The 11,993-nt window shown below is 41.3% G+C and overlaps 1 protein-coding gene and 1 long non-coding RNA gene across 4 annotated transcripts in view; one reads left to right on the top strand and one right to left on the bottom strand.

The window, feature by feature from the left end:
- Positions 1 to 10,783, top strand: part of LOC126597350 (single-stranded DNA-binding protein WHY1, chloroplastic-like) — a 31,136-nt gene extending 20,353 nt beyond the window's left edge. The window contains exons 9-11 of one of the 2 annotated variants that reach the window (XM_050264136.1): positions 9,827 to 9,900; positions 10,318 to 10,406; positions 10,540 to 10,783. In XM_050264136.1, coding sequence (XP_050120093.1) covers positions 9,827 to 9,900; positions 10,318 to 10,406; positions 10,540 to 10,659 — 283 coding nt within the window. In that variant the 3' untranslated portion in view covers positions 10,660 to 10,783. The remainder of the gene's footprint in view (positions 1 to 9,826; positions 9,901 to 10,317; positions 10,407 to 10,539) is intronic. The other variant, XM_050264137.1, reaches the window with a different exon arrangement.
- LOC126597356 (uncharacterized) overlaps positions 5,019 to 11,993 on the bottom strand; it is a 33,291-nt gene continuing 26,316 nt past the window's right edge. Inside the window, exons 2-3 of one of the 2 annotated variants that reach the window (XR_007614224.1) lie at positions 5,994 to 6,210; positions 5,019 to 5,078 (exon numbers count right to left, since the gene is read on the bottom strand). This is a non-coding gene — a long non-coding RNA (uncharacterized LOC126597356). Of the gene's footprint in view, positions 5,079 to 5,146; positions 5,297 to 5,993; positions 6,211 to 11,993 lie in introns of those variants that run through there. The other variant, XR_007614223.1, reaches the window with a different exon arrangement.

Genomic DNA, 11,993 nt, shown 5'->3' with positions numbered 1-11,993 from the left:
AGCAATGGTCTTTCAACTAATTGCCCTTTTAACTCATCAAACATGCAGCTATGGTCTTTTAAGTTAACTCCGTCAGAACTTTCGTCAAAATAAGGTACGTGCTACACACATGAGGTTAAATCAAGAGGCAAATATGAAAAACAAAAATGAGAAAATAATAGAAATGGCCCATTAATTTTAACTCAATTAGAGCAATGATCCCTCAACTTTAATCTAATTAAAGAAATGATCACTCCACTTTAACTAAATTGTAATAATGATCATTCCACCATGACTTATTTTGATTGAAGTTTCGACAGAGTTTACAAAAAAAGACCATAGGTGTATATTTTGATGAGTTAAAAGACCAACAATCATGAATTTTTAGTTAAAAGACCAAGACTTCAATTGAAACTAGTGCTACAATTTTCCCTTTTAGCTAATAAAACATCAACGAGTTAAAATTAAGAAACTAGTGCTACAATTTTCTCCTTAAAGCATAATATAGGGGAAGAGACAGAGTTGCAGAGAGACGAGGGAAGAGACAGAGGGAGAGTGTTCAGGATGCTGAAACTACACTCGCTATCTTCCCCTGTGACTGCACAAAACCGTCACAAAAGCCCGAGCCAGTTACTCTCTTCGCAGCTCTCCAGTAGAGGTAGGGTTTTCAGCACCAACACCTTCGGCTTCGCTCCGAGTCCGAGCTCGTCGACGAAGAGGCTCTCCTTGAAATGTCGCCAGTCGGAGTATTTCGACCAGCAGAGAACCAGCACCGCCGCTTCCCCGAACAAGCCTTCTCCTGCTTCGCAAACTCCCGCCGGAGGTACTTACTCTGTCCTTGGACTATTTTATCCCTGTGCTGCTGTAGAAAAATGGTTTGGAAATGGATAAAGTTAAGGGATTGTTTGGTTACATGTAGCTGAGCAAATGAAGAGTAAGAAAGCATGAAAATTTTGCACTTGCTTGAGTGTTGTGTAGCTGTTTGGCTAGATTAGGAGCCCACTTAGCATGAAGGACAGGGTTGAATTTGACCATTTTGAAGTTAGGGCCCTTTTGGGATTGCTTATGGAATCTCTAAATGTGCTTTCTGATAATCGACAGCGCTTCTTGGTTGTAGAAATGCTTTCGGGAGAAGCACCTGCTCTGTGAAGCACTTGGATTTTTAATAAAATTTTCTGCATGATTAGAAGTGCATATTATGGAAGCAGTTCCAAACGGGAACTTAATTTCTCTGCAACCAAACAGGGATATTGAGAACAAGACTTGGAAGTGCCCAAGGACTAGATGGTGGAATCTAAAAGAAGAAAAACAAGCCATTTTCAAAGAGAAGGTAATCACCCAATGTGTGTGGGATAGAGAGGGGGAAGCTAGCCAAATGTGGGATTCCATGACTAGTTGTATCCGAAAAGTAGCAAAAGAGGTATTAGGAGAGTCCAAGGGCTTTGCCCCACACCAAAAGGAATCTTGGTGGTGGAATGAGGAGGTACAAACAAAGGTGAAGGCTAAGAAGGAATGTTGTAAAGCCTTATACAAGGAGAGGACTGATGAAAATGGTGAAAGGTATAGAAAAGCGAAGCAAGAGGCGAAGAAAGCTGTCAGAGAAGCTAAGTTAGCGGCTTACGACGATATGTATAAACGACTAGATACCAAAGAAGGAGAGTTGGATATCTATAAACTATCTAGAGCAAGGGAAAAGAAGACAAGGGACCTAAACCAAGTGAGGTGAATCAAGGATGAGGATGGAAAGGTTCTTGCTACAGAGAACGCGGTTAAAGACAGATTGAGAGGTTATTTTCATAATCTTTTCAATGAAGGACATGAAATGAGTGCTTCTTTAGGGGAGTTGAGTAACTCAGAAGAGTGTAGAAACTACTCTTTTTATCGTCGAATCCGGAAGGAAGAAGTGGTTGTACCTTTGAAGAAGATGAAGCATAAAAAAGCAATAGGCCCAGACGATATACCAATCGAAGTGTGGAAACTTTTGGGAGAGACAGGTATAACATGGCTCACTGACCTTTTCAATAGGATTTTGAAAACGAAGAAGATGCCAAATGAGTGGCGAATGAGCACTTTGGTGCCTATCTACAAGAATAAGGGCGACGTACAAAATTGCATGAACTATAGGGGTATTAAGCTAATGAGTCATACAATGAAGCTCTGGGAGAGAGTCATTGAGCATAGATTGAGGCAAGAGACACGGGTTTCGGACAACCAATTCGGGTTCATGCCAGGGCGCTCAACCATGGAGGCAATCTATCTCCTACGAAGATTGATGGAAAGATATAGAGATGGGAAAAAGGATTTACACATGGTCTTTATAGATTTGGAAAAAGCATATGATAAGGTCCCAAGAGACATTCTTTGGAGGATTTTAGAGAAGAAAGGAGTACGAGTAGCATATATCCAAGCTATAAAGGATATGTATGAAGGAGCAAAGACTGCCGTAAGAACTCATGAAGGACAAACCGAAAGCTTTCCCATAACTGTAGGATTACATCAAGGCTCATCCTTAAGTCCTTACCTTTTTCCGTTGGTAATGGATGAGTTAACACGACATATTCAAGATGATATTCCTTGGTGTATGCTTTTCGCAGACGATATAGTGTTGATAGATGAAACTCAGGAAGGGGTAAATGCAAAGCTTAACCTTTGGAGAAAAGTGTTGGAATCTAAAGGTCTTCGCCTAAGCCGATCAAAGACAGAATATATGGAGTGCAAGTTCAGTGCAAATGGAGGCCAAAACGAGTTAGGGGTGAGGATCGGAGATCAAGAAATACCAAAGAGCGACCGTTTTCGTTACCTAGGATCTATCTTGCAAAAGAACGGAGAATTAGATGGAGATCTCAACCATAGAATACAAGCTGGATGGATGAAGTGGAAGAGTGCATCCGGCGTGTTGTGTGACCGCCGTATGCCACTGAAGCTCAAGGGAAAATTTTATAGGACGGCAATAAGGCCGGCGATGCTGTATGGCACAGAATGTTGGGCGGTGAAACATCAACACGTACACAAAATGGGTGTAGCGGAGATGAGGATGCTTCGTTGGATGTGTGGGCACACGAGAAAGGATAAGATTAGGAATTAGGATATCCGGGGTAAAGTAGGAGTAGCCGAAATTGAAGGAAAGATGAGAGAAAATCGGTTACGGTGGTTTGGACATGTGCAAAGAAGGCCTACTGACGTTCCGATTAGAAGATGCGACTATGGGACAGAGGTTCAGGGCCGAAGGGGTAGAGGAAGACCTAAGAAAACTTTGGAAGAGACTCTAAGAAAAGACTTAGAGTACTTGGATCTAACGAAGGACATGACACAGGATCGAGCACAATGGCGTTCTAAGATTCATATAGCCGATCCCACTCAGTGACTTGGATTTTCCAAGTCTCCAACCGAGAAGTTTTCCTCACTCGGGAAATTAAGGGAACACTACCCCAACCTACATGCTCCACTCAGAAAGCTTCAACATACAAGCTTTAACAAAAGAAAATTCAAAGAACTTAGCGAAGAAGGCTTTGGTGTATTTAACACAATACGTTGAAATGAAGGAAAGCTTATTTATTGATATCCCCGATAAGCTACAAATATGTACATATACATGAGTCAAAATAAGCACACAAGAGGGAGCTTTCACAAAGGTTGCTTAGGAGAAGTCTCAGCAGTTGGTAGAGCCCCAGAAAGAGAAGGCACCTGAGGGGGATCATTTGGAGCCTCAGTACTGGACAGAACCCTAGAAGGAGGAGGCATCAGAGGTTGATCATTTGGAGCTTCATTACGCGGTACAGCCCCAGAAGACGAAGGCAATAAATGCCTTTGGAACAAACCCACAAATCTCTGATGATCAAGTAAAACCTGACCATCAGTTTCCTTCATCTGGTCAAGCTTCCTCTTCATGTTTGTAGCATAGTCATGTGCGAGCCGGTGCAACTGTTTATTCTCATGCTTGAGCCCTCTAATCTCCTGTTTGAGACTCATCACTTCAGCCGCCAATGATTCAACTTGGCGGGTTCGAGCAAATAGGCGTTGGGCCATATTAGACACAGAACCTGCACACTGAACACTGAGAGCCAGCGAATCCTTAACAGCTAACTCATCAGACCGTTTGGAAAGTAGTCTGTTATCTTTGGGAGTGAGAAGGTTCCTGGCCACCACCGCAGCGGTCATATCATTCTTCATCACGGAATCCCCAACGGTAAGAGGACCAGTAGGGGAGACGAAGGATGGGCGCCATATGTTGTCTGGAGAAGGCGGGGCTGCCTCTTCAACAAGGTTCAAGTCAAAACGACGGTCGGAGGGGCCAGACATTTTCAAAGGTGTTGAAGAGAGAAGAGGTCGGACAAATCAAGATCTTAGAAGTGCAAGAATGAAGCTTCTACTGGTGGAGATTCAAGTGTGCTTTGGAACTTAATGCCAGCCCCTATAAAAATCTGCACTCGACGAAGCTTCAGAAATCGAAGAGGCGCCTGCTCAGAAATCGAAGAGGCGTTTGCTTTCTCAAAAGCTGGGCTGCTTAGAGATCACGAGGGTTGATCTCAGAAATCGAAGAGGCGTTTGCTTTCTCAAAAGTTGGGCTGCTCAAAGACCACGAAGGCCGATCTCAAAAATCGAAGAGGCGCTCGCTTTCTCAAAAGCTGGGCTCCCCAGAGACCACAAGGGCCGATCTCAGAAATCGAAGAGGCACCTACTTTTCCAGCCTTTTCCAGCCTTGTCAGCACCTGTCACACGCACACTCAGTTTTGTGGAAATTATGGGCATTCTGTCAAAGACTTCTGGGGAAGTAGAAAACACATGAATCTTACTGTTCAATCACCCACTTCCCACACGCAACAATAGCTCATGGGTACCACAAATAACTTTGCCAAAGTTCTCTGCCAAAGTTGAGCACGTGAAGCTTGCAGCTCCCACTACATCGCTCTGACCAAGAAGGGTAAAAGAATAGCAAAGAAACAGCACTAACAAAGTTTAGACCCATAAATTTTGAAGGTCTAGCTACCATATTATTACCCACAAGGGTAAAGGAACAATACCACTGCTGGATAATTGGAAAGTCCCTGTGTGTCAACCTCTGTGCTTCGTGGCAAGGTAGACTAGCAAACATGCCTAACCTTTACTCACATTCGAGAAAACACTCCCAATAAGATTGCTTGCTCCAAAATCGAAGAGGCACCGTCCTCCGAATCTCGAGAGCCAGACTCCCAACATGACTACTTTCTTAAAAATCGAAGAGAGGGTAAAGGAACAGTACCATTGCTGGATAATTGGAAAGTCCCTGTGTGTCAACCTCTGTGCTTCGTGGCAAGGTAGACTAGCAAACATGCCCAACCTTTACTCACATTCGAGAAAACACTCCCAACAAGATTGCTTGCTCCAAAATCGAAGAGGCACCGCCCTCCGAATCTCGAGAGCCAGACTCCCAACATGATTACTTTCTCAAAAATCGAAGAGACACTGCTCCCCGAATCTCGAGAGCCAGACCCCCAGCATGATTGTTTTCTCAAAAATCGATGAGGCATCGTTCTCCGAATCAATCGAAGAGGCGCTCGCTTTCTCAAAAGCTGGGCTGCTCAGAGACCACGAGGGCCGATCTCAGAAATCGAAGAGGCGCCTACTTTTCTAGCCTTGTCAGCACCTGTCACACGCACACTCAGCTTTGCAGAAATTATGGGCATTCTGTCGAAGACTTCTGGTGAAGTAGAAAGCACATGAATCTTACTGTTCAATCACCCACTTCCCACACGCAACAATAGCTCATGGGTACCACAAATAACTTTGCCAAAGTTCTCTGCCAAAGTTGAGCACGTGAAGCTTGCAGCTCCCACTACATCGCTCTGACCAAGAAAGGTAAAAGAATAGCAAAGAAACAGCACTAACAAAAGTTTAGACACATAAATTTTGAAGGTCTAGCTACCATATTATTACCCACAACTGTAAAGGAACAATACCACTGCTGGATAATTGGAAAGTCCCTGTGTGTCAACCTCTGTGCTTCGTGGCAAGGTAGACTAGCAAACATGCCCAACCTTTACTCACATTCGAGAAAACACTCCCAATAAGATTGCTTGCTCCAAAATCGAAGAGGCACCGTCCTCCGAATCTCGAGAGCCAGACTCCCAACATGACTACTTTCTCAAAATCGAAGAGAGGGTAAAGGAACAGTACCATTGCTGGATAATTGGAAAGTCTCTGTGTGTCAACCTTTGTGCTTCGTGGCAAGGTAGACTAGCAAACATGCCCAACCTTTACTCACATTCGAGACAACACTCCCAACAAGATTGCTTGCTCCAAAATCGAAGAGGCACCGCCCTCCGAATCTCGAGAGCCAGACTCCCAACATGATTACTTCCTCAAAAATCGAAGAGACACTGCTCTCCGAATCTCGAGAGTCATACCCCCAGCATGATTGCTTTCTCAAAAATCGAAGAGGCATCGTTCTCCGAATCTCGAGAGCCAGATACCACAGACCACTTTTTCAAAGTGCTCTGACAGAGTTAAAACATGTGAAACTGGCAGCTCCCACTACCGTGCTATGACCAAGCAGGGTAAAGGAATAGCATTACTACTTGTTGTTAGGGAGACTCCTATATATGTCGACCTCCATCCCCAACGGACAGGCAGACCTGCAAAAATGCTCAACCCTTCATCATATCTGAGAGGGCACTCCCAACGAAGCCTTTCGAAATATTCAGCTTTCTTTCCCCCCGATAATACCTCTGCAAACAAGCTATACTAGAGCAAGAATATCTCATATCATCAGGGTTAAAAGCAAGAGTATCCCATATCATGCTTTTTCCCTGTCTTTTCTTTTGGCCTTGTTTTTACCTGCAAGACAAGGAGAAAGAGAGCAATCAGTCAGCACTTGGAATCAAGCTTCCAGCCAGGAACTGACTGCCTGGAACCCCTTACCTGATTACTTACCTGGCATTGCTCTCGAGTACTCATCTTCAACATCTTATGTTTCCAGGGAAGATTCCGCATCTGCTTGAGGAACAGATAGGGCAAGTGCGAAGGATACAAGGAAGCATGTGGAGACAAGCGTAACAGCACACGTGCCGATACATTCATTACTCTGTCAAAAGCAAAAGTATCCCATATCAGCAGGGTGGAACGTACTCTAGATTTGATGGACTTGTTTTGACCCTCAAATTCTTCAGTCGGCCTTATACTCTGGAGGAAACCAGAAAACCCTCCAGCTCAGTTCAAGAATAAGCATGTGGAAAGTTACTTCTTCAAAAGCAAAAGTATCTCATATCATCTCTTCTCATTTTTCTTCTCTTTATCCTTCATGCTGCTGCAAGATGGGGAGAAGGTGAACAATCAGTTGGAGCTCTGATTGCTTACCTTGTCTGTCACCTCTTTCAGCAGACCCCCTAGCTCGGCGACTTGGGGGACTCCTACTACATGGTTTGTATCGCGCTTGACCAAGCCTGAAACTACAAGTAAGCTTCAAGTGAAATTGATACATTACCTTGTGCATCTCCACCAGTTAAAGATACCACCCCTGGATGGAGGAAGAGTACTTCCAGAGAAGATGCCACATCTACCTATGAGACAGATAAGGCAAGTCAAGACGACACCACACTCCGATACTTAGAAGTTTCGTGATTACGAGATCATTCTCCCACAATATTTCCTAATGTCATTTGTACTAAATCATTCACTTGTACTCACTAAATGAGAGCTTGAACCTATGTACTTGTGTAAACCCTTCACAATTAATGAGAACTCTTCTATTCCGTGGACGTAGCCAATCTGGGTGAACCACGTACATCTTGTGTTTGCTTTCCTATCTCTATCCATTTATATACTTATCCACACTAATGACCGGAGCAATCTAGCGAAGATCACAAAAAGCGATCGTTTTCGCTACCTAGGATCTATCTTGCAAGAGAACGGAGAATTAGATGGAGATCTCAACCATAGAATACGAGCTGGATGGAAAGAGTGCATCCGGCGTGTTGTGTGACCGTCGTAGGCCACTGAAGCTCAAGGGAAAATTTTATAGGACGGCAATAAGGCTAGCGATGTTGTATGGCACAGAATGTTGGGTGGTGAAGTATCAACACGTACACAAAATGGGTGTAGCGGAGATGAGGATGCTTCGTGGGATGTGTGGGCACACGAGAAAGGATAAGATTGGGAATGAGGATATCCGAGGTAAAGTAGGAGTAGCCGAAATTGTAGGAAATATGAGAGAAAATCGGCTCCGGTGATTTTGAACATGTGCAAAGAAGGCCGACTGACGCTCCGGTTCGAAGATGTGACTACGGGACAGAGGTTCAGGGCCGAAGGGGTAGAGGAAGACCTAGGACAACTTTGGAAGAGACTCTAAGAAAAGACTTAGAGTACTTGGATCTAACGGAGGACATGACACAAAACCGAGCGCAATGGCGTTCTAGGATTCATATAGCCGACCCCACTTAGTGGGAAAAGGCTTTGTTGTTGTTGTTGTTGTTGTTGTATAGTGTGATTAATAAATGTATTTGTTTGGTTTATGTGTGTAGTGACTGGGATGGCACCTAGGATTTACGTGGGTCACTCGATATACAAGGGAAAGGCGGCTCTTACTGTAGAGCCCAAAGCTCCAGAGTTCACCCCTTTGGATGTATGTTTGATATGATTGATGCATTATTTAGTTCTCTGTAAGAATATGGTTCTTTGGCCAGATTATAATTTCTCAACCGTTAATATGTTATGGAGCGTCTAATTGATTGTTCTTTGATGGTTTGGTGTCCCGGACAGTCAGGGGCATTCAAACTTTCCCGGGAAGGTTTTGTGCTACTTCAGTTTGCTCCAGCAGCAGGTGTTCGTGTATATGACTGGAGCAGAAAGCAGGTGATTCATGCTGCGTTTGCTCATATGAATAATGAATTTACAAGAATGATAAGAACTGAAAACTTTTAGTAATGTCAATGGTCAAATATTTCCTTTGTATAGCCTCTGTTTCCAAATTGTGAAATCCTATAACTTTGATTATTGGCTAGTCGTTACATAATACTTCCATTAAAAACATTGAGGTGTATGGTTACCGCATACCAGTCCACCGTTAATAAAACCTTTTGTTAAGTGCATATGGCCACTTACTATAATTGTAACTTTGTAATTATGATGATCATTAATTATGCAAAACAACAATTGGTTTGTGTAGGTATTCTCGCTATCAGTGACAGAAATTGGAAGCCTGGTTAGCCTAGGCTCAAAGGAGTCCCTTGAATAGTACTATGATTGACTTTTTAGTGTAAAAATGTGATTTTTCATTAAAATGAACATTACAAGAAGTTTTTCGTTAAAGTTGCCTTTTTCTTTTTCTCTTTATTATATCAGCTAATCACTGATTAATGTAATCAACTAACACTTATTATATCAGTGACAGAAATTGGAAGCCTGGTTAGCCTTGGCTCAAAGGAGTCCCTTGAATTTTTCCATGATCCTTTTAAGGGGAAAAGGTAACTCCTTCACTCTCCCCCTTTCTTTGTGTTATCATGGATTTCAGTAACAGTGGTGGTGTTGCCTGTGTTGGATTATCTGTATATGGTTCTCCTAATCAGCATTCATTGAATCTGAGTGACTGCAATAACTGGTGGTCTCATGTGGTGGTATATGGAACAGTAATAATCTTGCGTTCAATACAAATGTCTTCATTTTCTCTTTGAAATTATTAAGATATCTAGACAAGCAGAGTGGGACAAGTATTTGTTCATTGTGACTGTACTAAGTTTGATAGTCTATCCCTAATGATATGAACATCTGATGACAGATATGTAAATATACATGATTATACTTTCGTGCATCTCCGACTTGTTGATGGTGCATAATGTAAGTGATGTAATATGTACTAAAATGTTTTGTTTTGCAGTGATGAGGGCAAGGTCAGGAAGGTGTTGAAGGTGGAGCCTCTTCCAGACGGATCTGGCCATTTCTTTAACCTCAGTAATTGTCTTATCCTTGAAATCTTGGTGGTGAACATTACATTTATTTATCTTCACCTTATTATGCCATAATATATAAGTTGATGCTGCGATTTTTAAATTTTCAGTCATTTAAAGTATAGTCAATCGTTGGTACATCAATGCTTTTGGCAAACTTTTCCCATTTATTCATCAAGCTACAGACTTTTCAGCGGTAAAGTTTATAACTAAACACCATTATGCTGCATGTTTAAACAATGGATATGCAATACATGGAAGAAATTTAGGTGATGACGTTTTTTTAGGCGTGGTCTGTTTGCAACGTATAGTTTCTGTTAAATCAGTACAATTTTATTGCACACAAGCCATTTATTATACTTATTGGAGGGTGCTAAGTTTTTTTAACATATATTGCTGTTATCATTATGGCATAATCAAGGTGTTCAAAACAAGCTTATCAACTTGGACGAGAGCATTTATATTCCTATCACCAGAGCAGAATTTGCTGTTCTCAAATCAGCTTTCAATGTGTGATGTCTCTCTCTCCTCCTCCTCCATCTCTCACACACTCATCCACCCACCCAATTATCCTTGTATAAAACATACCTGCATTTGCTGAATCCTTACTGGTTAGGACTCATACGTTTTCTGTTCTTTGCAGTTTATCTTGCCGTACATTTTAGGTTGGCATGCCTATGCAAACTCCATAAAACCAGAAGATTCGGGCCGTGCCATTAACTCTGGTATTAAATACGGAGGAGATTTTGAATGGAGCAGATAGTAGGGACACTAAGGGAACCTTAAAGTGCAAATGATGATGGTTTGATGTTAATCGTTCGTTGTGTATGTCCTGTTATTATGTGTCTCCAAATTTTGGGTACAACATTAATGGAAATTTTAGTGCAGATTAAAGAGTGAAGTAGTTAACCATTGGAGCTGTTGACTATTAGTAGTCTTAGTTTTTTTAGCAGGAGGTGGAGCCCTAGTATTCTGTGATATTTCATGAGAAATTTTGAAATAGGTCCAATTTTATAAGTCTACTTTTGAAATAGGTTTAATTTTTAGTGATTTTTTACTTTTGAAATAAGTTCAATTTTTAGTTACTTTTGATCCGTATCAAAATACCCCGTCTGAGGCCCAAAAGCATGTTGCTACTCTGATCTCAAAAGGAATTGCATAATAAGTGTTAGTTGATTACATTAATCAGTGATTAGCTGATATAATAAAGAGAAAAAGAAAAAGGCAACTTTAACGAAAAGTTCTCATGACTGTTTACTTTAATGAAAAATCACATTTTTACACTAAAAAGTCAATCATGGTATTATTTATTGTACCTTTTATTTTGTCCTTATCGTTAAAACTCAAAGTTTTCAAGTTTTTTTTCATTAATTTTCCTATAAAAAAAAAAAAACCAACTTCGTCTAAGGAGAGTTATAGCTTGATATGGATCAAAGAATAAGGGATTTTTCAATTAGTAATAATTTTTAGAAAGTATATGTTAGTAATTCTATAAATAAAGAGAAATTTGTATAATCGTTACTGTTGATTCATTTGTTGTATCGCTGATGATATGGTTTAAAGAATCAAAGTATCATATTTTTGAATGGACCAGACGGGTCAAAATTTAGAGAAATTTGATATACCAAAAAAAAAATACAAATAAAAGTGAGAAAAATCCAGTGACTATTCTATGCCTTTATTAGCCCTGCCAGAGGTTGATTGGCATGACAATGGAAGGACCAATTTTATCATAACATGAATTTTGGATTTGGCATAAAGTTCACTAATGGAAGTTTGCTAGATTAAGATTTTGTATTTTTTTTTTAAAATGAGACCAGTTGGTGGTTTCGTTACGGTCGTCTATCTTTTCGGGCCTAGAAAGACTCACAAAACCATTTCAGCATCTTTTAACCATCATCTTATGATTCACCACATCAGAAATCGAACTCAAGACGTGCCGTATGAAATACGGGCATAAAATTTGTCATTAACCACTGGAACATCCGGTGATGATTTTTTACACGTTGCACATGAGAGTTGAAACTGTTATCGAGCTGGCTCCATCGGTCACAATTCCCAACTCTATTAAGAAAATGAGGAAAAAAAACCCAGATT

This window comes from Malus sylvestris, chromosome 13 (assembly GCF_916048215.2).
Source record: "Malus sylvestris chromosome 13, drMalSylv7.2, whole genome shotgun sequence".
In the NCBI taxonomy this organism is placed as follows: domain Eukaryota; kingdom Viridiplantae; phylum Streptophyta; class Magnoliopsida; order Rosales; family Rosaceae; genus Malus; species Malus sylvestris.
This window is presented reverse-complemented; position numbering and strand designations above follow the sequence as displayed.